At 54.6% G+C, this 27,887-nt stretch overlaps 2 protein-coding genes across 3 annotated transcripts; both read right to left on the minus strand.

The window, feature by feature from the left end:
- Positions 1 to 1,856: 1,856 nt before the first annotated feature.
- On the minus strand, positions 1,857 to 18,407 carry YJU2 (YJU2 splicing factor homolog). Of its 2 annotated transcripts, XM_012769277.3 has the most exons (8): positions 18,276 to 18,405; positions 16,884 to 16,984; positions 15,474 to 15,618; positions 13,738 to 13,872; positions 11,176 to 11,357; positions 7,166 to 7,286; positions 5,400 to 5,547; positions 1,857 to 4,252 (listed from the first exon to the last, which is right to left on the minus strand). In XM_012769277.3, exons 1-8 carry the CDS (start codon positions 18,297 to 18,299, stop codon positions 4,140 to 4,142), a joined length of 969 nt encoding a protein of 322 aa, XP_012624731.1. In that variant the 5' UTR covers positions 18,300 to 18,405; the 3' UTR covers positions 1,857 to 4,139. The 2 variants fall into 2 exon arrangements, with proteins under 2 accessions (XP_012624731.1, XP_012624730.1); XM_012769276.3 differs by lacking the exons at positions 1,857 to 4,252; positions 5,400 to 5,547; positions 7,166 to 7,286 and adding an exon at positions 7,894 to 9,869 and having other exon boundaries at positions 18,276 to 18,407.
- A 2,845-nt stretch (positions 18,408 to 21,252) lies between these two features.
- On the minus strand, positions 21,253 to 27,297 carry EBI3 (Epstein-Barr virus induced 3). The gene is made up of 5 exons (XM_012769282.3): positions 27,148 to 27,297; positions 26,072 to 26,195; positions 24,424 to 24,602; positions 22,793 to 22,950; positions 21,253 to 22,101 (listed from the first exon to the last, which is right to left on the minus strand). The coding sequence occupies exons 1-5, from the start codon at positions 27,212 to 27,214 to the stop codon at positions 21,949 to 21,951; spliced, it is 681 nt and encodes a 226-aa protein (XP_012624736.2). The 5' UTR covers positions 27,215 to 27,297; the 3' UTR covers positions 21,253 to 21,948.
- Between the last annotated feature and the right edge of the window lie 590 nt (positions 27,298 to 27,887).

Consider the following 27,887-nt stretch of genomic DNA (forward strand, 5'->3'; position numbering starts at 1 on the left):
ACATGACCTTGCGCTTGGAAGCCCCCAGTCTGTGGGGGACTCGTGGCTCTGCCTCCAAAGACTTCCAGTGCGACATGGAAGAGACATGGCCCCACCTTCAGGGGGTCCCCAGTCTGATGGGGAAGGCAAGGTGCTCCTTCAAGGTCCCCCAGTCCCATGGAGGGACACGGACACGGGAGCCTGCATTGAGGAGTCAAGAGCCTGGGACGCGGCGGCCCCTCTCCTGCTTTGTGAAGCCGGGCTCCGCGGCTCCACCCCCCTCCCCGGCCCTCTGATGTGCTCGGCAGCCCCGCGGCCCCGGGGGAGCTGATGGAGGAGATTTCGGATGAGGCCTGACAGCTCCGAAGACAGCGCGACAGAGCGACGCAGCAGAGCTGGTGGGGAAAAGGTGCCCGGGCCGCGATGGGGGAAGGGCAGGGGCGCCAGGGTGGCAGGGCAGGGGGGGCCCAGAGCGTCAGCACAGAGGACAGGCCCCTGTGTTGCTGTGCCTGTCCCTTCATGGGAACCCCCACAAAGAACGGGGGGAGAGTCAAGAGCAAAACTGCTCCCAGGACACACGGGGAGAGAACAAAGCCTAAAAGCTTCCCAGCGCAAGTGAGAATTTAAAATAAAAATGCCAGCCAGGCACAGCGGCTCATGCCTGTAATCCCAGCACTTTGGAAGGCCCAGGTGGGAGGACCGAGGGCAGTTTTAAGGCCAGGAGTTCGAGACTAGCCTGGGCAACATAGCCAGACCTCATTTCTACCAAAAAAAAAAAAAAGAAAAATTAGCCGGGCGTGCTGGCTCGAGTGTGGGTGGGAACCGTGACTTGTAACCGAAGGAACATGGCAGCGGGGACGGTGTCGCATCTACAGACCCTCGTCTCTGGCTGGATTTAGGAAACAAACCGCTGTGGGTTCAATATGCCCCCCAAAATTCACGTGTCGAAACTGAATTGCCATTATAACAGTATTAAAATGTGGGCCTTTTTTTTCTTTCTTTGAGACATGGTCTCGGTCTATCACCCAGGCTAGAGTGCAGTGGCGTCATCACAGCTCACTGCAGCCTCCAACTCCTGGGCTCAAGCGATCCTCCCGCCTCGGCCTCCCCAGTAGCTGGGACTACAGGTGCCACCACCATGCCTGGCCCAATATATTCCTTCAATAGAGCACTGGATTTGCTGACCACCACAGTTGCAGTGGGTTGAACGGCGGCCTCAAAAAAGATGTTTCCGTGTCCTAACAACCGGAACCTGTGAATGGGACCTTATTTGGAAAAAGGATCTTTGCAGATGGAATCAGGTTAAGCGTGTGGAGAGGAGGTCATCCTAGATTTAGGTGGGCCCTATATCCAATTCTAACTGTCCTTAGAAGACAGAAAGGACAGACACAGAGGACAAGTGAGAAGGGGTGTCATGAGTCCGCAAGCCCAGCAACGCCAAGGGTTGCCGGGAAACCCCCGGGAGTCAGGAGAGAGGCCTGGACATTCTCCCACTCAGCCTCAGATGCACCCGGACCTGCTGAGGCCTTGACCTTGGACTTCCAGCCCGCAGAACCGCACAATGAATTGCTGTGGTTTCCGCCGTGCTGGACGGCACCGCGACCCGGACAGCACCCGGAACAGAAGGAACCGCCCCTGCGTGCTCGTGTGACGCACCAGGAAGGACGCGACAGCACGCCCGCGCTGCTCCTGCCCAAGACTCGTGAAGTCAGTGTGGTCGCGGGCGGGTGGGCGGGCGCCACACAGGCGCAAACTGAGGGATGGTCTACGAGACGACCTGCTGGGCTCTTCGGACACGGGTCACCTGAGACAACGGAAAGTTGAGGGACTAGCTTGGGCTCCGGGATGACAGAGGTGCCACAGTTGAATGTGATGCATGCACCGAGATTTTATTTTATTTTTTTTGAGATAGTCTCACTGTGTTGCCCAGGCTAGAGTGAGTGCCGTGGCGTCAGCCTAGCTCACAGCAACCTCACACTCCTGGGCTCAAGCGATCCTCCTGCCTCAGTCTCCCGAGTAGCTGGGACTACAGGCATGCGCCACCATGTCTGGGTCAATTTTTTCTATATATATTAGTTGGCCAATTAATTTCTATTTTTAGTAGAGATGAGGTCTCACTCTTGCTCAGGCTGGTCTCCAACTCCTGACCTTGAGTGATCCGCCCGCCTCGGCCTCCCAGAGTGCTAGGACTACAGGCGTGAGCCACCGAGTGCCTGGCCAGGCTGGGATTTTCTTTTCTTTTTTTTTTTGAGATAGAGTTTCGCTTTGTTGCCCAGGCTAGAGTGAGTGCCGTGGCATCAGCCTAGCTCACAGCAACCTCAAACTCCTGGGCTCAAGCGATCCTGCTGCCTCAGCCTCCCGAGTAGCTGGGACTACAGGCATGCCCCACCATGCCCGGCTGATTTTTTGTATATATTTTTAGTTGGCCAATTAATTTCTTTCCATTTATAGTAGAGACGGGGTCTCGCTCCTGCTCAGGCTGGTTTCGAACTCCTGACCTCGAGCAATCCGCCCGCCTCGGCCTCCCAGAGAGCTAGGATTACAGGTGTGAGCCACTGCGCCCGGCCAAGGCTGGGATTTTCTTTGCCTTAAAGAGCACAGCCGGGCGCTCGGTAAAATTGGGTGTGGGTGGCGTGTGAGTTCCCCACGGCTGTCACTACAAACTACCCCTCACTGGGTGGCTCAGGACAACAGACATGAATCTCTGCCTGTGTCCTCACACGCTGTCCTGACAGCCTCCTCCCTCCACGTGTGCCTGTGTCCAGTGTCCCTGTTTGCAGGGACACCAGTCATGCTGGGTCAGGGCTCAGCCTAACACCCTCGACGCGATCACCTCCTTGAGGACCTGGTCTCTAAATACAGTCACACTCCGAGGTCCCAGGATTAGAGTTTCAACATCTTTTTTTGGGGAACACAGTTCAACTCATTTCAGGTGGAGATTAGACAACAGTACCATATCCGTGTTAAATTTCTTGATTTTAACAATTTCCCATGGTTATATTAATTAGACAGTGGCCTGGTTTATAGGATCTACACTGCAGTGCTTAGGGTAAGGAAGCACCAGTGTTGCCAATGGTTGCAAGTGTGTAGACAGACACTGCACACAAGGTACACACACAGAATGTCTACACAGAGAGAGAAAAACAAAGGAAATGTGAGCGAAAGGTCTGTAGGAGAATTCTTTGAACTGTTCTTGGAACTTGTTGGTAAATCTGAAATGATGTTGAAATTAAAATAGAAACAGGTGTCAGAAGTGGGAGCTCAACCTTATTTCTGCCAAGTGTCCGGGAGCACGTGATAAACACGAGCTCCTCCCTTCCCTCCTCCCACTCCCTGCGAGGCCCTGGCCCAGGAGGGAGAACTTTCCAGCCGGAGATTCCCACCAAAGCCAGTGACCCGCGCTGAGTATGAACAGCCCAGCCCCCGCCCCTCCGATGGCAAATCGTAGCGTCTCAAACATGATGCATTTCCTTAGAGCCTGGGCTCCCCAGCGTGTTCTCCAGAAGCAGCTCTTCACGTTCATAAGGAAGCACCTGTGAGGTCTGTCCCGACACTGACACTGTGTGGGGACCAAGTCCCATGTCCCCAGTGGGGAGGGCCGACCTCTGGCACGAAGGAGGTGACAGCTCGCTGTGCTGCACCGGCCCAGCCCTTGCCTGCTGCGCTGGTGACAGGGATAAGTGTTTGTGGGATGACACCTGAATCGTGCTAGCAGGGCCTGCTCTGCTGATGCTGGCAGAGAGGAGCCCAGCCCATCGGGCCGGGTTCCTTTTACTGGTTCTGGACAGTTCCATGGAGGGAAGGGATGGGACGGCTGGGGGTGGGCGCACCCACGTGCCTGAAACATGGCCGATGTGGCCAGCACCACCCCAGAGGGGACCTCGAGGTCACACTGGAAGGACAGAGATGCTCCGGGGATGTCCCAGCCCACAGCCCGGGCCAGGTGGGGGAAGGTGCGGGGTCCCTGAGGTGCCACAGGTGGCTGGGGGCAGGAGGGGGCCGAGTCCTGGGCTGTAGCCATTGCAGCCCCACCGAGCTAGTGTTTATCCCTGTGGCTCTGGTCGGTCCAAGGCCACCAGCCCTGACCACCAGCAACTCCGGCTTCCGGCTCCGCTGCAGCTGGGGCTGTGACCCCTGACCTGGGGCGGGCCCTGGTGGGCTCAGTTGCTGCCGTTGCTGTCGTCACTGTCCAAGTACGCACCCAACTGGCTCAGGGAGGAGGCGGCAGGCAGCAGGGGCGCAGGGTCAGCCACCTTCCTGCCGTGCGGGGCGCCTGGGGGGAGAGGCCAGAGTCAGTTCCGGGCGACGGAGCCTGGGCCTGGCCGCTCCTGCTAACGTGCAGGCCCAGAGGTGACAGCACAGGAACGGCCTGGCCCCTCTGGACGGCGTCTGGCGGGACCCACTGCAGATTTGAAGCCACGCGCCTGTCCCTTGGCAACTGCATTTTTTTTTTTTTTTTTTTTTGAGACAGAGTCTCACTCTGTTGTCCAGGCTAGAGTGCCGTGGCGCCAGCCTCGCTCACAGCAACCTCCAACTCCTGGGCTCAAGTGATCCTCCTGTCTCAGCCTCCCGAGTAGCTGGGACTACAGGCATGCGCCACCATGCCCGGCTAATTTTTTGCATATATATTTAGTTGGCCAATTAATTTCTTTCTATTTTTAGTAGAGACGGGGTCTCGCTCTTGCTCAGGCTGGTTTCGAACTCCTGACCTTGAGCAATCTGCCCGCCTTGGCCTTCCAGGCAACTCCACTTCTGACAACCGATCTGTGGGAACCCCCTGGCGGGCAAAGCTGCGGAAAACGTGAACGACTCCAGGTCCCAAGTTGAACCGTGCATATGCATACAGTGATTAATAAGGGCAGATTCCAGGCCCACAACGCATCCCTGCTGTGTGGCTTTGGGCAAGTGGCCGTACCTCTCTGGGCCTTGGTCTCATCTGACAGGTCGGGCAATAACGGTGCGGCAGCCACCACCCGCGTGTATCTGAGGCTCCCCGTGCGCCAGGGCCTAGTGCGAGCACCCGGCAAGGAGGAGCCACGGAATGAACCAGAAACCCGGGCTCCGACCCCACCTGTGAGGTGGGTCCCGTCACTGCCCACATCTTACGGGACAGGAAACTGAGGCGGGTCGGGGTGGGAGGCCCCTCGACCAAGGCCAGGGAACGAGCAGGTGGAGCCGTGGAGGACCTGGTGACAGTGACCCCCTAAGGGACTTGACACTTGGGTTCCACACTCTGTGTGACTTGGGCTTTAAAACCCAGCCTGCACCTTTTGTAATTAGAAGGAAAAAAGAACCCACGTGCCTTCTGCCCTGATGCCACTAACTGGCCCTGGGGGGTCGGGTGGCCCCCACTGACACCACGAAGGCTCCAGGATGGCGTCGGGGGCGCTGTGCTCGTCTCTGGGGACCTGGGAACCTACCTGGGGCCGGTGCTGCCTGGCCCTGCCCAGCACTGCCGTCCGGGTCTGCCCTCGGCTTCTTCACCACGACCAGGCCGGACAGCGGGGCCCTGCCGAGGCTCCCCACGCTCTGCTCCCAGCTCTCCACACGCCTCTTGGCCTTCGGGGCCTGCGGGCGACAGGGGCACGTGTGGGGTGTCGGGCCCAGCCCCGTCGAGCCACCCCCGTCCCCGCTGAATCAGCTACCAGGGGGACCTTTACCACCCCCAACCCCTCATTTGCTTGGTGAACTCCTATTCATTCCTCAATGCCCAACTCAACACCCCCCCTCTCTGTGAACCTGTTCTCACAGTTTCAAGCTGATGGCCACACCTGTCACGGGCTCTGCTGCCTGTGAACTGTGTCCCCAACTGTGCTGCGCTCACCGCTGGCTCTGCAGTGCCACAAACAAAGCCCGCACACAGTAGGTGCTCAATCAATGTGTTTGAGCAAAAGAACGAAAAAGGAGGCACCTGTCCCAGGGGAAGGGTTAGGGTAGGCAGCCCTACTTCCAGCTCCTGTCACACGGAGGGGACCCTTCAGTCTATATTTTTGTTTAAGTACAAGAATCCAGAGCCCTGGGGTAGAGGGAGTCATGGCGGGTGCCTGCCGTCACCAGCCCACTGCGGGAAGGTCCCCTTAAAGAGAAGGCTCCTGGTAGCACGGCCACCAAGTCATCTCCTGACCTCCTCGACACCCTCGGTCCCCCTCGGGCCTTTGCCTCACTGTCCCCTCGGCCTGGAGCACCTTCCCTTGGATGTCTGCCTGTAAACTCCTCCCCTTCCTCGTCCCGATGTCCCTTAGCCTTCCGGAACGCCACCACGGAGCCCGAGACAGGCTGAGCGCTAAGAGTTATGTGGATTTGTTTCTGAACCTGCCTCTGCGTGTGGTGCTCGTCATCATTAAACTAAGCCAAGGAAACACAGGGGTGAGGAGATATGCTCCTTCCGGTAAAAGTTAAGGTAAGGCCGGGTGGCGGCTCCCACCTGTAATCCCAGCACTCTGGGAGGCTTAGGTGGGAAGATCGTTTGAGGCCAGACATTCAAGACCAGCCGGGGCAATATAGCAAGACCCCATCTCTATAAAAAATTATTTAAAAAATCAGATAGGCATGGTGGTGACACTGGCCACCCGCCCAAACCCCTCTTCCCTTCTGTCCAGGCAGAGGCCAGCTGGAGGACACGTCTCCCGCTTCCCTTGCAGCTAGATGTGGCCGTGTGACTAAGCTCTGGCCACTGGGATGCAAGAGGCGTGGGGGTGGGGCTCGTCTGAGGCTGGGCGATCCGTACACCCTTCACCTTCCCACAGCGGGAACCTGAGGGCGCTCTGAGCCAGCTGTGACCACACAGCAGGAACCGTGGCCCCGGGATCACACTGGAGCCTGAATCCCTGAGTGACTCTGTGGAGCAGAGCTGCTTGGAAGTCCCAGACTGTCCTGTGGGGACCACTATGTGACTGAGAAATAAGCTTTTATGTTCTTCATGTCCCCTTGTTTCTACACATAAACAGGGCGGGCAACCCACAGACCCACAGGCCTGTCACCTGCCTTTGTAAATAAAGTTTTATTGGCACACAGCCAATAAACACTGATTTACACACTGTTGACGGCTGCCTGTGGGCTACACGGGCAGAGTGGAGCAGTTATGAGTCAGATTGCCAGGCCTTTTAATAAAAGGTCAATCCAACCCCTGGCTCCACCTGTCCCCGTGTAGCCTGAGAGCCCATGGTGACTCAGCAGCCCTGCTCACCTCATCCAGGATGGCGGTGGGGTTGGGCCGCGGGGCCGGCTTGGGCGGGGCAGGAGCAGCATCCTCCTCCGAGTCGGAGTCCTCAAGCAATCGCCTCTTCCTAGCCTCCTCTAGCAGGGCCCTGTGGGACACACCATGGAAGCTTGGGATGTGCTCTGTGCGGGGGACGGTGCCCGGAGCCCCTGCCCAGGTGGCTGCGCAGTCCCGTCCTGCCCACAGTGAGCGGGTGGGAGGGAGTGGGGGTCGCCCAGATCACTTTTTAACCCTTTGCACTCGCTTGCTTTTTTTCTCAATTCGTTTATTCTACTTGGGATTTAATTTTTTAAATACCCCAGTTTTTTTTTTTTTTTTTGAGACAGAGACTCACTTTGTTGCCCAGGCTAGAGTGAGTGCCTCAGTATCAGCCTGGCTCACAGCAACCTCAGACTCCTGGTCTCAAGCGATCCTGCTGCCTCAGCCTCCCGAGTAGCTGGGACTACAGGCATGCGCCACCATGTCTGGCTAATTTTTTCTATATATATTAGTTGGCCAATTAATTTCTTTTCTATTTATAGTAGAGACGGGGTCTCACTCTTGCTCAGGGTGGTTTCGAACTCCTGACCTCGAGCAATCCGCCCGCCTGGCCTCCCAGAGTGCTAGGACTACAGGCGTGAGCCACCGCGCCCGGCCAATACCCCAGATTTTACAAAGCGCGGCAGTAGAATAAAAACTGGAATTTCTTTTCATACAAACTTATTTATTTGGATTTTTTTATATCTCAAATTATTGAAACATTCAAAAAGTAATTTTAATCTCTATAATTTTTCATGGTGTGATATTTTTTGAAACATTCACCCACACGAAGACCTGGTTTACATTCACATGTTTCCCAGATATAAATCGTCTCTCTTCTTCCTCCTTTGATTTTTCGGTTAGAACACACAACACAATCTTTGTGTTTTTTGTTAGGGTGAGGTGTGATTATATGGAGCTTTCCATCTAAACGTTGCTCTAAGTCAGTGGATAATAATCTACCCCTGGAAGTTAGTGTCCCGTCTGTGAATTCTCCAACAAGATCGTGTACTAGTTTCCTAATAAATTTCACATGCGTTATCGGTTTTTCATTTTTTCTTTTTTGGCATTCTTTGTACAATATATAGGAATTTACAACACTGACGTCAAGCCCCCAGAAAAACAATGTACGCCACCATTTTAGAGTCTTCCTCATAAAACGGTATGTGCTTGTGTAGCGATCAGCTATCTCAACACCGCCCATAAACTTCGTATAGTTGGTCACGACCCTGGGTTTGAGAACCGTTTCCTTCCCGCCACCACGCACTGTCCTTTCCACAGACTCAGTCTCTGAAGTGTCCCATGTGCTGAGCATTGTCACTAACCTCTTGTCCTTCCACGCAAGAAGCGTCACGTTTTCATCCCTGAAGGCCACCATCTCTCCTTTCTTTAGCTTTGGATGTTTGATAACAGGTGGATTATCTTTCCTATTGGGCATTAGCGCCCCTGTCAAGTGTGTTTTTTCCTTGAACAGCTCCCTTGCAAGAGTGACACTAGTGTAATACCTGTCAGTGAAGAAATGGTAGCCTTGAGAACCAGGTACTGAGTTCTTCAATCTTTCATGAAGCTCTAAAACGATTCTGCTAGTAAAAGGGAGATCGGGTCTCACCAATGTCTCAGATGTTATTCCTCCGTAATAAGGGACAAATGAATGTACGTAACCACAGTTTGAATCTGAGAGGACATATAAACGAACACCCGTTTTGTTGGCTTTTTAGGATTATACGTGATGAAGCGTATCTTTCCCTTGAAACCAACAGCAGCCTCGTGGGCAGCCATCTCTCTTCCGGGACAGAATCTGTCCCTAAATTTCATTTCAAGGTATGACAAGAAGCAGTTTACCTTCTCGGTTCTTGTTCTCAAATCTTCACTTGACTTTTGATCGTTTTTCAAGTGTAACATACAAAAAATTTGCAAGAACCTTTCTCTTTTGAAAACAGATCGAAAAAATGGTGTATGAGACTCAAAATCCATGGACCAATAACTCTGTAAGTTGGGGTGATTCAATACACCCATATTTAGTATTACACCAAGAAAAGCCTTCATTTCCTCTATTGTCACATCTTTCCAAGTATTCCCAGTGGATCGCTGGGATAGTTCTTTCTGGCTAATTTTATGCCTAGCATACTCATTTGTCTCATCCGTTAAATTTTTTATCAACGTCTCAGTAAAAAACAACTGAAAAAAGTCTACTGGCGTGGCACAGCCAGGAGGAACTTGAGGTCCAACATGTAACTGACCAGTGGAGAAAGGGACTCTGCTAGGCTCTTTGTCATTCGAAGATGTAGATGTCCACTTTGCTTTTTCCTGTTTTCCCCTAGAAACGTGACTTGCACTGGGTCTTACACCCGATTTCTCAATGATATCACCTAAATCTCCGTCACTCTCACTCCAATAAACGATTGTGCGTCTTCGTTTTGCCTTCATGAATTCAATGTCCCTGTCACTGTCAGGACGTTCAGCCAGATCTATGGGCAAAGCAAGGGACGTTTTCCTTTCTGTAGTTCCACTGGGACCAGCGATTTGGTCATCATCTCCACTCGCATCCTCGGAGAACTCACTCTCGTCACTATTCCATTTTTCACTTCGTTCTTCGCTTTCGAAGTAAAATTCATCATGGCTGCTTTCTATGTCTTTGGAAAACTTATCCATCCTGAGGAGGGGAAATTCACTCAGAACGGGCGACCGCTAGGGGGCAAACCAATCATCCAACTAAACCCGTGTCAAGACAACATCTGTATGCTAATAGAAACCTAAACAAACCCAGGAGACGAAAAGATAAGGTTCTTCACCAAGGGAAGATGATGCAAGCTCAAAAAGGCATGATGCAGCGACACAGGCCTTGGACCCTCCTACTCAAGACTGCTGCCGATGCAGAAGATAGGCTTAGGTGGGGGCACCAGTTGAGACGGCATTCACATTTTACTTGTCCTTTCATGCTAATGAAAACAAGAAAAGATACTGGGAAAATAGACAAATGCCCCTCCCCCGCCCCGCCCCCCGCGGTGAAACTACGTGTTGAGTGTGGCTCAACATACGAGCTGCTAACCGTGTTCACAGTCACATTTGACATCCGAGTGCAAAGGGTTAAAACTAACTTTTCTGACCGGGTGCGGTGGCTCATGCCTGTAATCCTAGCACTCTGGGAGGCTGAGGTGAGAGGATCACTCAAGGTCGGGAGTTCGAGGACAGCCTGAGCAAGAGTGAGACCCCCATCTCTACTAAAAAAAGAAAGAAAGAAATTGGCTGGACAACTAAAAATATATAGAAAAAATTAGCCGGGCATGGTGACGCATGCCTGTAGTCCCAGCTACTCGGGAGGCTGAGGCAGGAGGATCGCCTGAGCCCAGGAGTTTGAGGTTGCTGTGAGCTAGGCTGATGCCACGGCACTCACTCTAGCCTGGGCAACAGAGTGAGACTCTGTCTCAAAAAACAAAACAAAATAAAACAAAAACTAACTTTTCTGTGTCCGCTGGGGACAGTGGTTCAGCACCTGGACCCGGCCCGTCTGTGTCTGAACTTCGGCTGGGTGACCTCCGCTGGGACAAGCCTGGAACTGACAGGAGGGGCTGCTGGGCCTAAACTGCACGGGCCAGGCTGGGGGCACGTGACCAGCCCCGTGGAAACCTGGGGTCTCTGTGGGCTTCCCACGGCATCAAGGCTCACCGCTGGGGTGGAGTGCGTCCTGCGTGACCCCACGGGGAGAATGTTCTGGAAGCTGGGCCGGGCCCCCCTGATGCACCCCACACGCTTGTCCCCTTCGCTATCTCTGCCGTGTCCTTTTGGCCACGAGGACGACCATGTGCTGAGTCACTGCGGCTGGGGTGGCCTCGGGGACCCACCATGACACAAGCAGGGCGGGTGTGGAAAAGGTCTCCCCAAGGTGACACGCGAGGGGCCATGGAAAGATCCGGAAGGGGGCCGTTCTGGGCAGAGGCCGCGCGGTGGCCTTGACTCACTCGGTCTCGCGCTCGTCCTCCTCCTGCTCCTGCTTCTGCCGCTCCTCCTCGGACAGGCGGTGCTGCCGCAGCATGGCCTCGAAGTCCACGTGGGCCTGGCGCTGGTTCAGGTCCTTGAGCTCCTGCAGGTTCTCCAGCACCTCCATCTCCAGCTTCGAGTCCTTCGTGCGGTTCTCCAGCACCTGCGGCGCGGCGGGCGCAGCTGAGTGTGGGCGCCGCACCTGGCCCGCCCGGGGTCACGCAGGGAGGACCCCATCCGGGCGCCTCATCCTGCTCAGGGACGTCCCGCCTGGTACCCTCACTGGGCCGGTGGCACAGGGCGGGGGAGCCGGGATTCAAGCCCATGGTGAGCGGGGCAGGGCGGGAAGAGTGTGGCTGTGGGCTGGGGGGCTGCATGGCGGCCGGCTCCGCCATGAAAAACACCAAGGAAGGGTTGTAAGAGACAACCTGGGCGCCACCGCAGGCCGGCCCTGGCCTAAGACGTTTCCAAACATAACTCATTTAGTCCCCACAGCAACGCCCATTCCACAGAAAAGAAAACTGAGGCTGGGAGCGGTGGGGCTGGCTACCCCAGGTCTCCAAGAGGTGGCACTGGAGCAGGTGGAACTGGGTGTGAACGCCATGGGGGTGGTGTGACTGTTGTGCTCACACTTTTTATTTTTGAGACAGAGTTTCACTCTGTTTCCTGGCCTAGAGTGCCGTGGCATCAGCCTAGCTCACAGCAACCTCAGACTCCTGGGCTCAAGCGATCCTCCTGCCTCAGCCTCCCGAGTAGCTGGGACTACAGGCATGCGCCACCATGCCCGGCTAATTTTTTTTTATATATATATTTTTAGTTGGCCAATTAATTTCTTTCTATTTTTAGTAGAGACAGGGTCTCGCTCTTGCTCAGGCTGGTCTCGAACTCCTGACCTCAAGCGATCTGCCAGCCTCGGCCTCCCTCAGTGCTAGGATTACAGGTGTGAGCCACCGCGCCCGGCCTGTACTCACACTTTTGAAAACGGCAACGCTGGTGGTTTTAAAGTATGTCTGCAGATTCTCTGATGCTCCTCCGTTTAAAAGGCAGAGCCCCAATCCCCTCCCTTTCAGTGTGGACTGCACAGGGCGCCGCACTCCAACAGAGCAGGACAGAAGGAACGGCTTGTCCCTTTTGAGACCAGGACATAAAAGGACGCGGCAGCTTCCTCCTGGCTGTCTCTGGGGTCCTGTGCTCTGGGGGAAGCCGGCGGCCATGTTGTGAGGAGGCCCAAGCAGCACCGTGGAGGCGCCCACGAGGTGAGGCTCTGAGGCTGCCTGCCCACAGCCACGTGAGGATCCAGCGTGGAAGCCGCTCCTCCAGCCCCAGCTGACAGCTTGACGGCAGCCTCCTGAGAGACCCCGATCTAGAACTATCCAGCTAAGCCACCCCTAGATTTGCTAAATTTTGGGATAACTTGTTACGTAGCAATAGCTGACTCATACCAGGGTAACAGCACCTTGCTGTCAGTGTAGGGGTAACTGAAGTCACACACGGACAGCACCGGGGCAGCTCCGGCACACAGCAAACCCTGGACAAGGCCCACCTCCCTCCCCACTGCTCTGCCTGGCTGTTGGAACAGTTGGAGCCGCTCTGATGTGGCTTGTTCAGAAAACTCAGTGTGGCAGAGGTTGGGGAGGGTCCAGAAATAGATGGGGAACGTGGGAGAGGACAGGAAGGAACACACTCATTTCGATATTTCTATGAAAAATAACAAAGCCATCCAATGGAAGGTGAAAATGATTTCTTTTTGAAGAATAACAAACCGGTGTGGAATTTACAGAGCACTGGCTGCGCCAGGCCCTGCTCTCCGGGCTTTATCATTTGATCGTCACCACCATCACACGAGGAGGGCTCGGCCGTCAAGGCCGGGTGGCTTACCCAAGCTCACAGAGCTGGGAAAGGCTCAGAACTTTTCCTTCTACCCACCCCGCCTTAATTCGCACTGGCCCCCTGCGTTGTGGGACCCTGTCTAAGCCAATTGTGCGCCACCAACTGCAGGACACCCCTTCTGCTCTGAAGACCCACTTCCTGCCTCCCTGTATCAGGTTTCTCCTGCTACGCAGAAATCTGCCACAAACTCGGAGGCTTAAAACATCGCACATCCATGGCCTCACGGCTTCGGTGGGTCGGGAGTCTGGCGCAGCACAGCGGGGCTCTCTGGCGGGGTCTCGCCAGGCTGACAAAAGCTCCGGGAGACCACCTGCTGCTGCCTGCCACGTGGCGCCTTCCGCAATGTTGCTCCTTCAAATCTGGGCCTTCCTCTGTCTCTGGGCCCACACTGAAGGGCCCAGGCGACAGCTCGAGCCCAGGTAGACAATCTCCTTTGCTGAGGTTGGCAACGGCGCCGTCACGATAACGTAATCCCGGGAGTGGAACCCTCCCAACTCAGTCCTGGGGACGGTGCCAGCTGCGAGCACCAGGAGGCAGGGCCCTGGGGGACGTCCTGGAGTTTTACCAACCAGGCCCACGGACCTGAGACGGAAGGGCACTAATATGGCCAGCACCCACATGCACACACACACCCCCACAGGGCACCGGCTCACCTTCATGGGGTTGTTGAGCTCCTCGTCCTCCCTCTCCTTCTGCACCCTCTTCTCCTCCTCCTCCAGGAGCTTCTCGGCCTGGAAGTTCCGCGTGGCCCCGTGCTCCATGGTGTAGTCAGTGTTTTCCGGGTCTGTCTGCGAGGGAGGAGGGGGAGACATCAGTTCCTATGTCCCTGGGCACCGGAAGTTGCTGCTGCAGCATGGCCAGCCACAAAGGGCCCCTTCCTTTTGTTTCTCACTCCTTCTACCTTTTCTTTCTTTTTTCTTGTCTTATTGCTTTGGCAGGTGAGGTCCTCCCTTCCTAGCGTTCCTATGTCCTTCTGCAGAGAAGCCTGACTCCTCAGCATGGGCTTTGAGCCTCTTCCCCACCTGTCCACTGACTCCCTGCACCCTCCACTCCAGACCCTCAGCACGGGCGCAACGAGAGTCTTCAGGCCTTTGCACACGTCATTTCTGCCCTTTTCTCGTGTGTGTGCTTAGGGACATCTTTTCCTTGATTATAAACTACGTACACAAGCATGTACAGAGCATGCGCCTATTGTTTTTTTGTTTTTGTTTTTTTTGAGACAGAATCTCACTCTCTTGCCCTGGACTAGAGTGCCGCGGCGTCAGCCTAGCTCACAGCAACCTCAGACTCTTGGGCTCAAGAAACCTCCTGCCTCAGCCTCCCGAGTAGCTGGGACTACAGACATGTGCCACCATGCCCGGCTAATTGTTTTCCAATTTTAGTTGTTTGGCTAATTTCTTTCTATTTTTAGTAGAGATGGTGTCTTGTTCTTGCTCAGGCTGGTTTCGAACTCCTGAGCTCAAGCAATCCTCTCGCCTTGGTCACTCAGAGTGCTAAGATTACAGGCGTGAGCCACCGCGCCCGGCCATGAATCGTACACTTTAAAAGGCTGATTTGGCCGGGCGCTGTGGCTCACGCCTGTAATCCTAGCTCTTGGGAGGCCGAGGCGGGCGGATTGCTCAAGGTCAGGAGTTCAAAACCAGCCTGAGCAAGAGCGAGACCCCGTCTCTACTATAAATAGAAAGAAATTAATTGGCCAACTGATATATATATAAAAAATTAGCCGGGCATGGTGGCGCATGCCTGTAGTCCCAGCTACTCGGGAGGCTGAGGCAGGAGGATCGCTTGAGCCCAGAAGTTTGAGGTTGCTGTGAGCTAGGCTGACGCCACGGCACTCACTCTAGCCTGGACAACAAAGTGAGACTCTGTCTCAAAAAAAAAAAAAAAAAAAAAAAAAAAAAAAAAATAAAAGGCTGATTTGTCTGGTATGTAAATTACATCTCGGCAAATCTATTACTAAAAAGCAAATAATATGTATAAATTTTAAATGTACCTTTTTGTTCATTTCAATCAAATCTTATGTTTCCATCAAAGTTAAAAAGCTCACGGCAGAAAGAAAAATACTAAAACCCTACATCAGTACAGGAAGCGAAAATTTTAAGTTGTCCTCAAATCCTTAGGGTAACGATTAGAGGTAGAACCGTAATTTTTATTGGCTACGTAACATCCCATTGTACAGTAATTAGCTCTTCCAATCCCCTATCATAGCGTATCTCGGTTGCTTCTAGCTTCTTGCCCTTATCGTATATAAAGCTGCCATGATCATGTTCCCCAATCACAGTTTGTTTCCTGGGGATAAACTGGGAGGGGCTTTGAGCAGGTATCCCCCAGGGCCCTTCCTGTCCAAGGGTGGCCAGGGGAGGAAGGACCGGTCCGGCCGGCCACCTACCTTGAACGTGATCTCGGCCAGGCAGCGGGTGCACTTGATGTAAAAGCGGAAGATGGGCAGGCCCAGGTAGACCTCGTTCTGCACCGTCTCCTTCCGCGCGTTGAACTTCTTCCCCTTGTAGATGTACTCCCCGCACGTCTTGCACCTGGGGGCAGGATGGAGAGACTGGGCACTGGGTACTCTGGGTCCCACTGGTAGGATGATGTAGTATCCTGTGTGATCACTGCTTGTTTGCTTCCGGCAATGTGGAGCTCCCTCCCTCATGAAGCTGCCTGTCCCGCCGTGTGCACGGATCCCCTCCACCTGGCGGGCCCTTCTCCTCATCCATGTCCTCCTGGGTCTCGGCCCACGTGTTGGCCAGATAGGCGAGGCCCGCCTGTCACACACTCCCAGAGGCAATCCGGCTGCTGGCGGGGCATCCTGGCCTCCAGGAGGCGAGAATCCTCCCTCGTTCTCTGCTGCTCAGGCCCTGCGCCCCCAGCCCAAGCACTCCCGCCTCCTGGCCACGCCTGCGGACGCCTCCAGCTCGCTCCTACCCCAGGGCCTTTGCTCTGCGGTTCCCCCAGCCCGAGACACCTTCGTTCCTCAGACGCCAGCTCCTCACACGTCTGTCTGATGCTTCCCTGACACCCCAGCTACAGACTCACCTCCCTCCTCTGCCACCAACCCACAGACTCTCCGGCCTGTCTGCCCCACGCACACCTTGTGTGAACCGGCCTGAGCTCTCATCATCTCCACTCCCCATCAGACCGTGGGCTGCATGAATGGCACACAGCAGGTGCCCAATAAATGAGTGCAAAAAGAATAAATGAATGAATGAAGGGGAGAGAGAGAGAAAACAGGTCAACAACATGGACCAAATTGCATTGGCTAAAAAGTGCCTTTCATCAAAAGGCGTGTGAGATTTCAGAAATGCCAAAATGTGGAAAGTTGTGGGGTTCAGACTTGGTTGAGTACAGTAATCCCAAAGTAACACAAAGGACCAGATCTGGGTACTGCGAGGGGGACAATGAAGGCCTCCCAAAAGGTCTGAAATTGGAGCCAAGACCTGGAGGGCGAGGGGGAGCCGTGTGAGAGCAGAGGGAGATGGGTTCCAACAGCGGCAACAGCATGTGCAAAGGCCCTGAGGTAGGAATAAGCAGGCTGTCGGAGGAGGTGACGTGGACACGGCCCCATCTCTGTGCTCACACTTCACTAACCATCAAGACCTCGAGGCAGGCCCTGGCTGGGGGCTCTGCGATGTCGGGGGGCTAATCCTGAGTAGTGAGGAGATTGAGGCGTGGAGAGGTCAGCGTCTGAGCCAGGAACCGTGACCCAGTCTGACCACTGGGGACAGGCTGCCTCTGTGGACACCAGGCACTGGGTCCCTCAGTCACGGCCAGCGTGGGGGGCCTTGCGGAGGGTGCTCACCTCATGTTGAAAGGCGCCATCAACCGCACCACGTACTGCCGGTCTTTGGGGAGCTTGAGTTTGGGGATCTTTGACGGGTCGAAGTCGGGCGGGTAGTATTTCTGAGGGGAGGAAGGAAGCGTCAGGTGGGGCTGTTATTGGAAGCAGGGGCCAGCCACGGGCAGAGGGGAGGAGGGACTCTGGGAAGCCGTGTTGGGAGGTCCCTAAGACCACCCCAGGTTCACTGATTTGCAGGGAGGACTCAGCATGGACACCGTCATGGCCACAAGGGTATTTAATCCCCCCAAAAACAAGCCATGACAACAAGCATGACGCGCTGTCTACAACGGAACCTCACAGAGACCCCAGGTTGTTGTCAGGGCAGCTCACACAGGCCCTCTGCTGGCAGGTGCCAAGATTCCAGACTCCCAGAAACAGAGCTGGGGTTCAGCATAAACCATACTATTGGCACAGCTTAAGCACCGACAGCCATTCTCATGGGGGAACGGTGGGAACCACCCTGAAATTCAGGTTGCCAGTTGCCAGCCGAGGGCAAAACCTGGCAAGCCGGTCTTTCTTAGCAGAGCAGTTACTCAGGCTGATGGAGTCATTAGTAACTCTAAGAGTCACAGCAAGGCAAGAGCAAGTTTGGGTGATGAAAAATAACTTTCACTGGAAACCCAAAAAAGAAAGCACTTTGTGTTCTGAGCACCTATTAGGCGCCAAACACTACACAGAGCCCTTTATCTCCCTGGGCTCAAGGACTCCTTGCTCAAAGCCCCAGAAGACAGCAATGTACCCATTACAGAGGGGGAAACTGAGTCCTATGGGTTTCAGAGACTCAGGTTTCAGACCCAGGGACATGACTCTGGGTGAAATGGTGTGTTCTGGTGATTAGGAGCACGGGCTAACAGAGTCCGGGTTTTCCCTTAACACAGTTGGCAGCAGGAGCTGAGACACCTGGGGGGACCGCGAGTCCCAAACTCCCGCAAGAGAAGCGCTTGGCCAAGGAACGTGATTGGCTAGAGACTCCCTGCGGGGCGGAGCTTAACAGAGTCCCACCCCAGAAGGGGATGGTGCACAACACGAAGGCCACTATTTTAAGAAAGCCCCGCCTCCAAGGAAAGTGATTGGACCATTCTCTTCAGAAAAGCCAATCAGGTGAAGGGACCGGACAAACATTCCAAGCTCCGTCCCCCTAGGTGGCTGGGTACGACCCAGCCAGGAAGGGAAGTTTGGGCGAAGGCCCGCCCCCCAAGGAAGGCGATTGGGAGGGGTTTGGGAAGCCCCGTCCCCGCGGAAGGCCGTTGAGGAAGATGTAAAAGAATCCGAGTGGATTCCAGGAGACCCCCCACTCCCGGAGTTCCCGGACATCCCGATCCGGTTAAAAAGATCTAGTCGCCGAACACTTACGTTTAATACTTTTCGCTCCGACATCCTTGCCTCCTAATCGCCTCACAAGCAACGGAGAACTGGGTAGTCTCGGTAATTATCAAGCTTCTCCGAGAAAAATCCCTACTTCCGTTAACGTCACTTCCTTCAGCCTTTATTATTGGCCACAGCCTATACAGCTTCCATTTTTCATTGGCTGCAATCCCCGCCTATTAAGCTGCGAGTCCTTCCGTCTTTTCTCCTGCGGTGCAACCTCGGTAGCGCGAGATAAAGGTTCCGGGTTTGGAGGTGGCCTTATGGCTTTGAAGAAGTTCTGAAGAGGTGCTGCGCCCCCTGGAAGTCGGCAGCGGCTCCTTAAAATGTTGTGGCATGACGTGGCTTCTGGTCGTGTCACTCCTTGTTGTTTGTTATTTCATTCAGCAAATATGTGTGAAGCGCCTGCGCTGAGTGCTGGGCTCTGGGAACTCGCACATCCTTCCTGTGCCTTCAGCCCTCACAGGGGGTCTGGGGGCTACACATGTGGCCACATAAAAGCACCTTGGACGCCCCATCACGTGTTTATATTGAGTCACGGACATCACCTTAAAGATCAGGCTCCAAATCCACCTCCCAAACACACAGTATATCCCAAATGTCCCTCCATTGCCCACCACTGTCTTCCCTCTAAAGAGGACTGTCCCATCCCGTACCTTCCCCAGCCCCCTCCCCTATCATGAATGCTTTGCTCTATGTCAGATATCTTGCTCAGTGTGAACGGAAAAGAACTCAAACTCTGTGAAATAATTTAAAGAGATTTATTCTGAGCAGAATATGTGCAATCATGGCCCAGAGAGCCACACCTAAGAAGGCTTGAGCTTCCCACCATGGTTGGATTACAGTTTGGTTTTATGTATTTTAGGGAGACAGGAATTACACTGAAAAATCATAATACATGGAAGGCATACTTTGGTTTGGTTGGAAAAGGTAGGCCATTCTGAATTAAGGGGCTTTTGGGTTATAGGTGGGTTTAAAGATTATGTGATTTGTAATTGGTTAAAGAAATGAAGCTTTGTCTAAAGGCTCGGGATGTTTTAAGTTAAGATAAGGAAACCTGTTAATCAGAGAGAAGCCACCAGACATGTATTGAGACTCAAGAGATCTGTTAAGTAAATTGATGACCTGTCCATGTGGTTTAACCTTTCTCTCTCTCTCTTTTTTTTTTTTTTTTGAGACAGAGTCTCGCTTTGTTGCCCAGGCTAGAGTGAGTGCCGTGGCGTCAGCCTCGCTCACAGCAACCTCAAACTCCTGGGCTCAAGCAATCCTGCTGCCTCAGCCTCCCGAGTAGCTGGGACTACAGGCATGCGCCACCACGTCCGGGTCAATTTTTTCTATATATATTAGTTGGCCAATTAATTTCTTGCTATTTATAGTAGAGACGGGGTCTCGCTCTTGCTCAGGCTGGTTTCGAACTCCTGACCTCGAGCAATCCGCCCACCTTGGCCTCCCAGAGAGCTAGGATTACAGGCGTGAGCCACTGCACCGGCCTAACCTTTCTCTTAACAGGTCTGACCTTCCTTAACCTCATGACTGGTGACTCAGCTGTAAGGTTTTTCTAGGGTTCCATTAACCAAGAGAGGGTCCATCCACTCTGTCTGCTGGGGGTCTTAAGATTTTTTATTTTAGTTCACATCAGTAGCGGGAGGACACATAAGAAAACAAGACATAAGATTTCTACTCTCACAAAGATCATTGTCTGGTGGGACAGACAGTAAGCAAACAAAAAGAACCATTTTGGGGCATGGTAAATAATCTGAAGATTATAGTATAGGACAATGTATGGTGCTACATAAAAGGTACACAGGAGGCCATTGGTTTTGACAGAGATCCTGCACATGCCCAAAAGACCAGACCAAAATGACACCAAGCTAAAACTGTATCATAGCCGGGCGCGGTGGCTCACGCCTGTAATCCTAGCACTCTGGGAGGCCGAGGCTAGCGGATTGCTCAAGGTCAGGAGTTCAAAGCCAGCCTGAGCAAGACCCCGTCTCTACCATAAAAAAAATAGAAAGAAATTAATTGGCCAACTAATATATATATATATATATATATATATATATATATATATATATATATATATATATGTCTCAGCCGGGCATGGTGGCTCGTGCCTGTAGTCCCAGCTACTCGGGAGGCTAAGGCAGGAGGATCGCTTGAGCCCAGGAGTTTGAGGTTGCTGTGAGTGAGGCTGACGCCACGGCACTCACTCTAGCCTGGGCAACAAAGCGAGACTCTGTCTCAAAAAAAAAAACAAAAAACTGTATCATTTATCTGACTTTCTCATAAATCAGGAGAGACACAGAGAGAGAGAGAGAATATGAATGAATCACCAAATTCCCAAACAGGCCAGTTTTAGCTAACATAAGGAAGCCCCCCACCCACGTTAACTTTTACCAAAAAAAGTAATTTTGAAGTGACCAATCGCTTTTTGGTTTCTGTTTCTTCTTTCCTCATCCCTTTTCTGTCTAAAAACTAGCCTCCTCTGCTCCGCTCATGGGAACACTCATTATATTTCACGGAATGAGTTGTTAGCCGATTCTAGAACAGAATCACAAAGAAAAGCTAATTAAGACTTTTAACACACTGACTGCCATGTGAGTTGTATTTAAGTCAGGCTAGTTTTGAGCCTCATGATGCAAAACCCTGCAGCTGGTGTGTGAACATCTTACTTGATGTTCTTATTGTTACAATTAATGTTGACAATTTAATTCCAAAAACGTGGTTTGCATATAACTCATGCACAGAAAGCAACAAAAAAACAACAAATTAGAAAGGATTGTTTTGTTTAAATAAAACACTGTGGCTCCAGGGGGGAAACATGTTTCTTTCTAGTGTTGCAGTCAATGTTAAACTAAATCTGCTGTGGTTTTGTCTTTTGATCGTGGAGCTGATGGGAAGCAGCAACTTTAGGTGGTGTATGAGGCTCCTATAGCTGCTGTAACAAATGAACAAAAACTCAGTGTTTTAAAGCAACGCACATTTATTATAACTTTAAGGGTCAGAAATCAAAAATGAGTGGGCAGGGCTGGCTGGTTCCTGCTGGAAGCTCTAAAGGGAGACTCCGGTTCCCTCATTTTTTTTTTTTTTTTGAGAGTGCCGTGGCGTCAGCCTAGCTCACAGCAACCTCAAACTCCTGGGCTCAAGCGATCCTCCTGCCTCAGCCTCCCAAGTAGCTGGGACTTCAGGCATGTGCCACCATGCCCGGCTAATTTTTTCTATATATTTTTAGGTGTCCAGCTAATTTCTTTCTATTTTTTGGTAGAGATGGGGGTCTCATTCTTGCTCAGGCTGGTTTTGAACTCCTGAACTAGAGCAATCCTCCCGCCTCGGGCTCCCAGAGTGCTAGGATTACAGGCGTGAGCCACCGCGCCCGGCCAACAATGAGTCTTTTCTAATTAAAATTCCAAGATTCTTTTCTTAAATAAAAAATATCTCACATCCACAGTTCAAGGGGAGAGCACATTCCCATTTTACAGATTGGGAAACTGAGGCTCAGAGGGGGCAAAGTCAGTTGCCTGAGGTTGCCCAGCAGCTTGGCGGCAGCAAAGCCAGGACTCCAACCCTGGCCAGGTGGGTCCCATCCACCCTCAAATGGCTGGCATCGGGGTTGGGGGGTGTCAGGGACCCGGCCCCTCTTTAGGGACACTGGAACCCCCCACTAATGGCGCGGCATCACGAGAGTGGTTGCAGGGAGGCTCCAGTCGCTCGACTCCCCGTAGTCAGTGAGGTCCTCCGCAGCCACCTGCACGCAGTACCTGGCCCGCGGCCGCACAGCCCTGAGGGTGAAGGAGGTGGCTTCAATGGGCCCCACCTGAGTGCACAGAGAGAGTCGGGTCACTAGCGTGAGATTGGGACGCGCCACAGTGCGCAGGACCACACAGCTCTGGATTTCACTGTGTGGCCCCCAAACCCCCTCCTTCAGGAATCCTCCCTGAGCCCCACTAGCCCCTGTGTGTGTGCCCATCCACCAGGATGCCCCATCCTTCCCAACAATGCTCCTCCTCCAGGGCCCAAACCGGGACCTCTGGGCTGGGATTCGAAGCCTCTCTTCCCCCTGGCCCCGCCGTTTTAATCATAGTTGTTTGTTTGTTTGTTTTATTGAGACAGGGTCTCACTCTGACCCTCTGCCTCCACCTTATAAGGCTAAATTTTCAATTTTTTGTAGAGATGGGGTCTCACTATGTGGCCCAGGCTGGTCTCAAACTCCTGGGCTCAAGCGATCCTCCTGCCTCTGCCTCCCAAACTGCTAGGATTACAGATGTGAGCCACCGCGCCCGGCCTGTCTATCTGTTTGTTGGTGGCCATTTGGGTCGTGTCCACTTGTTGGCCACTGTGAGTCATGGTCCTGTAGACACAGGTGTGAAAATATCTCTTTGCGTCCCTGCTGTCCCTTCCAATCCCAGGAGCGGAATTGTTGGGCCGCCTTTATGTCACACACCGGGAATCCCAAGCCCTGCGCGAGGTCCCAGCACACGCGCCGGCCTTTGCCCCGGCCCCCTCACCTGACGGAAGCGGGCGGCCCCGTGCCGCTTGTAGCGGATCCGGTATTTGAGCGAGAAGATCTCCGGGAAGGGCCAGGACCGGGGGGGCTCCCACCGCACCCCCAGCTGCTGCCCGGGCAGGGGGCTCAGGCGCACGCCTTCCGGAGGGTCAGGCTTGACTGCAGGACAAGCAGGAAACAGGGTCAGGGGATGGCAGGTTCATTCATTCATTCATTCATTCACCCAAAAAGATTTATTCACAGTCCACTACACGCTGGGTGCTGTCCCAGACAGACAGGACGCAGCAGGACGTAGGGCCATCCCCTCCCGTCCTCGTGGAGTTCACGATCCCGCAGGGAGAGGGCAGGGAACATTGACCCATGACAATGGGCCATCCCAGAGGAGGGAAGACAGGGAAGGAGTGTGAGGCTGGGAGTGACTTGCAGTGTTCTTTGGAGACATAATCCACGAATCATAAAACTCACCATTTGAAAGTACACAATTATTCTATGGCATTTTGCACACTCACAAAGTTGCACGGCCACCACGACTGAGGAATTCCAGAACATTCCATCACCTCAAAAATTAACCCCATCCCCACCAGCAGTCACTCCCAGCCCCTGGCACCCACCAACCCACGTCCCGTCTCTGTGGCTCTGCCTGTCCTGGGCGTTTCATGTAAACGGAGTCACACACTGTGTGTCCTTCCGTGTCTGGCGTCTCTCACTGAGCACGACGTCCTCAAGGTCCCTCCACCCCGTGGCCTGTGTCAGAGCCTCGTCCCTTCTCAGGGCCAAGTGATGTGCACGTGGTGTTGTGTTGATCCATCACCCATTGACGGCCACTTGGGGGGTCCCCACCTCTTGGCTGTTGTAAGCAGCGCTGCTGTGGACCTGGGCGCGCAGGCTTTGTGTGGCCGTGCGTCTTCATTTCTCCTGTGCGCGCGCCCACAAGTGGCATGGCTGGGTTACATGGTGACTCCACGCTAAACTTGTGGAGGGACTGCCAGCCTGTTTCACTAACCCCCAGCGACACATGAGGGTTTGCCATTTTTAATAATGTTCTTAGAGAGGCCTCACTGAGGAGGTGACACCTGGGCAGAGACCTAAAGGAGGTGAAGGAAGAAGTGGGGACATCTGCGGGAAGTGTGTTATAGGCAGAGGGAACAGCCCGTGCAAAGGCCCTGGGGCAGGACAGCACCTGGCGTGTTGGAGGCACAGCGAGGGGGCCCGTGTGCTGGAGCAGAGGGAGGAAGGGGAGACGAGGAGGAGGGAAGGGCGGGGAGGGAATGGGGTAGGTTGTGAAGGGTTGTATGTGAGCTGAAGGGAGGAATTGGGCTTTGACCCTGAGGAAGGTGGGAGCCATGGAGGGCTGTGGGCAGAGGAGGTTAGGGCCTGACTCAGGTGCTCACTGGCGCCCTCTGGTGGCTGCCGCAGGAGAACAGACCGTGGGGGCAAGGGCGGGAGGACCAGCGAGGAGGGCCCTGGGCTGGCCCTACAGAGGCAGAGGAGCAGGAAGAAGGTGTCATGTGTTTGACACACGGCAAAGGTGGCACCGCAGGACTGGGTGGCAGGTGGCAGGCGGGGGCTGGTGACAACGGAGAAAGGGGAACAGCAGGAAGCAGCCGGCCGCCCCCCGCCGTCCCCACTCACTGACGTGCTCGGCCACGAAGGGCAGGAAGCTGCTGCTGGCGCCCCGAGGGTGGACGGCCGTGACGTTGAGCACATAGGGCACCCTGGAGAACAGCTGGACGTCCGGGATGGCGCAGCTGGTGGCCTCGGGTGTGGGCTGGAGGCAGGGCCGGCTCTCGCCCTGCGCGGCCACGCCGAGCCTGGACAGGGGCACACACTGAGGACCGTGGGAGCGCCTGTGGCCCCAGCAGCTCCTGTCCCGGGACCCCAGTGGCAGGCGGGCAGAGGGCAGCAGGCCGGAGGGCGTCCTGCCGCTGCAGCTGTGCCGGCCAGCATCATGACGCCCTCAGTAGCCCAGCGTCAGGGCCACAGACCACAGCGAGGGGCTGGGGGCCCTGACCCTAACGGGCCGGGACACCAACGTTCCCACGCTGGAATCCCGACAGCCCAGCGCCCCGGCTGCCCACGCAGACCCAGAACCCGCCCGCCGCGTTCTCTCCCCGTCTTAGACCCCACGACGATGTCACACCCCGCGGCCTCGAGACTCTAGCCCAGCACCGTCCCACAGAATGTCCCAAAAGCTCCTCAACGTTCTGTGTTCAGTGTGGTCCCCTGTAGCAGCCACAAGGCACGTGTCACTCCTGGGAAACCGGGCAGCCCACTGCCTGGGACTTTCTGGTTTATCTGATCTAAATGTATAAAGGAAACTGAAAGTTTTCTGGATCAGAGAACGAGGGAAGGCCGGGCACGGTGGCTCAGGCCTGTAATCCTAGCACTCTGGGAGGCCGAGGCGGGAGGACTGCTCGAGGTCAGGAGTTCGAGACCGGCCTGAGCAAGAGCGAGACCCCGTGTCTACTAAAAATAGAAAGAAATTAATTGGCCAACTAATATATATAGAAAAAATTAGCCAGGCATGGTGGCGCATGCCTGTAGTCCCAGCTACTCGGGAGGCTGAGACAGTAGGATCGCCTGAGCCCAGGAGATTGAGGTTGCTGTGAGCTAGGCTGACGCCACGGCACTCACTCTAGCCTGGTAAACAAAGTGAGACTCTGTCTCAAAAAAAAAAAAAAAAATATATATATATATATATATATATACATATATAAATTAATTATACAGCCATAAACATGAACTTAAATTACATTAAATTATCTTAAATGATACATTTTTTTTGGAGACAGAGTCTCGCTTTGTTGTCCAGGCTAGCCGTGGAGTCAGCCTTAGTTGGCCAATTAATTTCTTTCTATTTATAGTAGAGACGGGGTCTCGCTCTTGCTCAGGCTGGTTTCGAACTCCTGACCTTGCGCAATCCACCGCCTGGGCCTCCCAGAGTGCTAGGATTACAGGCGTGAGCCACCAAGCCCGGGCGATACATATTTAGATATGATTTAAATAAAACATTAAAATGAAATCTCACCCATCTTGTGTCGCTTTCTCGTGGCTACGGGAAAGGTTTCACCCTCACGTGTGGCCTGCAGTATGTGTGTGACGTGCACTGTGTCATTCTCAGAGGTAGGTTTCTATTGGACAGGCTGTTCTAGAATCTCAAAGGTTTGGGGGTCGGGATGTCTGGGTCTGCAGGTCTCCTGACCCAAGGGGCTTTCAGGGCCAGAGTTCTGGACTTTCCGGGAAGCCCAGCGTCCCCACGGTCCCTCCCGGGCCCTCTGACCTGTAGGTGGCAATGAAGGGCACGGGCCTGGTGGCGTTGGGGGCTGGCCGCAGGGTCCAGGAGCAGTCCACCGCCAGCGGGTATCGGGGGGCCCGGCACTGCACCCTGGGCAGGGTGGGAGCGGCTGGGGGTCCCCCGGGGAAGAGAGAGGGGAGCGTGAGCTTCCGATTCACGCCCAGATCGCCACAGCCCTACCCCAGATCGGCCCTGCCAGGTCCCCAGCCGGCGCCGGGCACGGCGGGCACCTGGGGAAGGTGCGTGGATGAGAGGCACCAGCCTCCTCTCTCGCCCCCACAACAAGGTGGGAACTATTGAGCCCATTTTCCAGACGGGGAAATTGAGGTTTAAGGAGCCACAAAGGGGAAGTTGGGTAGGAAGGAGAGGGTTACCCATCCCTTCCTTGTAACAATTTTGTCAGGAAGTATATGGAAAAGTTCTCCATTCCAAAATGAATGAATTAACGTGGCTCAAACTTTTCTTTTTTTTGAGACAGAGTCTGTTGTCCAGGATAGAGTGCCATGGCGGCATCAGCCTAGCTCACAGCAACCTCAAACTCCTGGGCTCAAGCGATCCTCCTGCCTCAGCCTCCCGAGTAGCTGGGACTGCAGGCACGTGCCACCATGCCTGGCTGATTTTTTCTATTAGTAGTTTTAGTTGTCTAGCTAATTTCTTTCTATTTTTAGTAGAGACTGAGTCTCGCTCTTGCTCAGGCTGGTCTCGAACTCCTGAGTTCAAATGATCCGCCCGCCTCAGCCCCCCACAGTGCTGGGGCTACAGGCGTGAGCCACCGCGCCCAGCCCAAGCTCTTATCTGTATCTACAGAGGTTTGTAGATCGCTCCAGGCTGTGGCTGCCACTTCCTGGCGCTCGTCTTGGGGAGGTGTTCTTCCTCCCTGTGCCTCAGTTTCCCCATCTGTACAATGGGAGGGTAACCCCGTCCCCCCAGTGGGCACACAGGAAATGTGTGATTCCCACCCCAGCCTAGAATGATCCCAGGCGGAAGGTCAAATTCCTGCCCCCTAATCCCGTCCCTCCATCGGGGCAGCCCCAAGCCCCACCACCCGGGGTCCCACGTACCTTCCCTTCCACGGCAGGGCGGGCAGCTGGCCCAGAGGGCGAGGGCCAGGAGAAGCCCCGGGGTCATGGCTGTGGCCGGCTGGGCTTCCAGGAGCTGGGGTGGGGACAGTGCTTGGAGACTGAGGCAGGAGGCGGGGACTTGGGGCCCGCCCAGGGGGAAGCCCAGCCTGGATCCAGGCCCCCACTTCCCCTCGGGTCCTGGCACGAGAGGTGAGCAAGGCGGCAGCCCCCGGCCCTGCCCCGGCCACCTCTGCGCGGAAGGGAAGGTCGGAAGGTCTCGGGTGGGGGCGGGGAGAGGAGGCCGGGAAAGGGAGAAGTGGGGGCCGCTGGCCTTTCCCGGCACGTGGGTCTGCAGCCCTTCCTTCCTTCCGCTGCAGCGTGGGGGAAACCCGGAACCCCGGCAGGGTGACAGGGACACAGGACAAGACAGAGGCTGAGATAGAGAGAGAGACAGAGACAGGGACCCAGCGACGCCGGGTGCAGGCTGGGGGGAGACTCACTGGCCACCAACCGTGCACTGCCACAGGGGGACCCGGGACACAGCAGCCACTGCGGGAAACCCGGACTCCAGGGACCGCTGGCTCCTGCTGGGCGCAGCGCCTGCCCTGACACCCAAGGAAAGCCCCGGGGACAGACGGGGATCCCCGGCCACACTCCCGTGTCCCTCCAGGAACTGGAAAGCTCCCAGAAGCCTGTGGGGATTTCGGGGGGACTCCCCAAGCATGGGGGGGAGGGGCTGG

This window comes from Microcebus murinus, chromosome 27, assembly GCF_040939455.1.
Source record: "Microcebus murinus isolate Inina chromosome 27, M.murinus_Inina_mat1.0, whole genome shotgun sequence".
NCBI lineage: Eukaryota > Metazoa > Chordata > Mammalia > Primates > Cheirogaleidae > Microcebus > Microcebus murinus.

Excerpts from the sequence above, each read along its gene's own strand:
- YJU2 (XM_012769276.3), bottom strand. The coding sequence starts at position 18,299 with ATGTCGGAGCGAAAAGTATTAAAC. Across the intron at positions 16,985-18,275 it reads CGGAGCGAAAAGTATTAAAC|AAATACTACCCGCCCGACTT; the intron begins GTAAGTGTTCGG and ends TCCTCCCCTCAG. Across the intron at positions 15,619-16,883 it reads ATGGCGCCTTTCAACATGAG|GTGCAAGACGTGCGGGGAGT; the intron begins GTGAGCACCCTC and ends TCCTGCCCCCAG.
- EBI3 (XM_012769282.3), bottom strand. The coding sequence starts at position 27,214 with ATGACCCCGGGGCTTCTCCTGGCCCTCGCCCTCTGGGCCAGCTGCCCG. Across the intron at positions 26,196-27,147 it reads GCCCTGCCGTGGAAGGGAAG|CCGCTCCCACCCTGCCCAGG; the intron begins GTACGTGGGACC and ends GGGGACCCCCAG. Across the intron at positions 24,603-26,071 it reads CCCTTCATTGCCACCTACAG|GCTCGGCGTGGCCGCGCAGG; the intron begins GTCAGAGGGCCC and ends GCCCCTGTCCAG.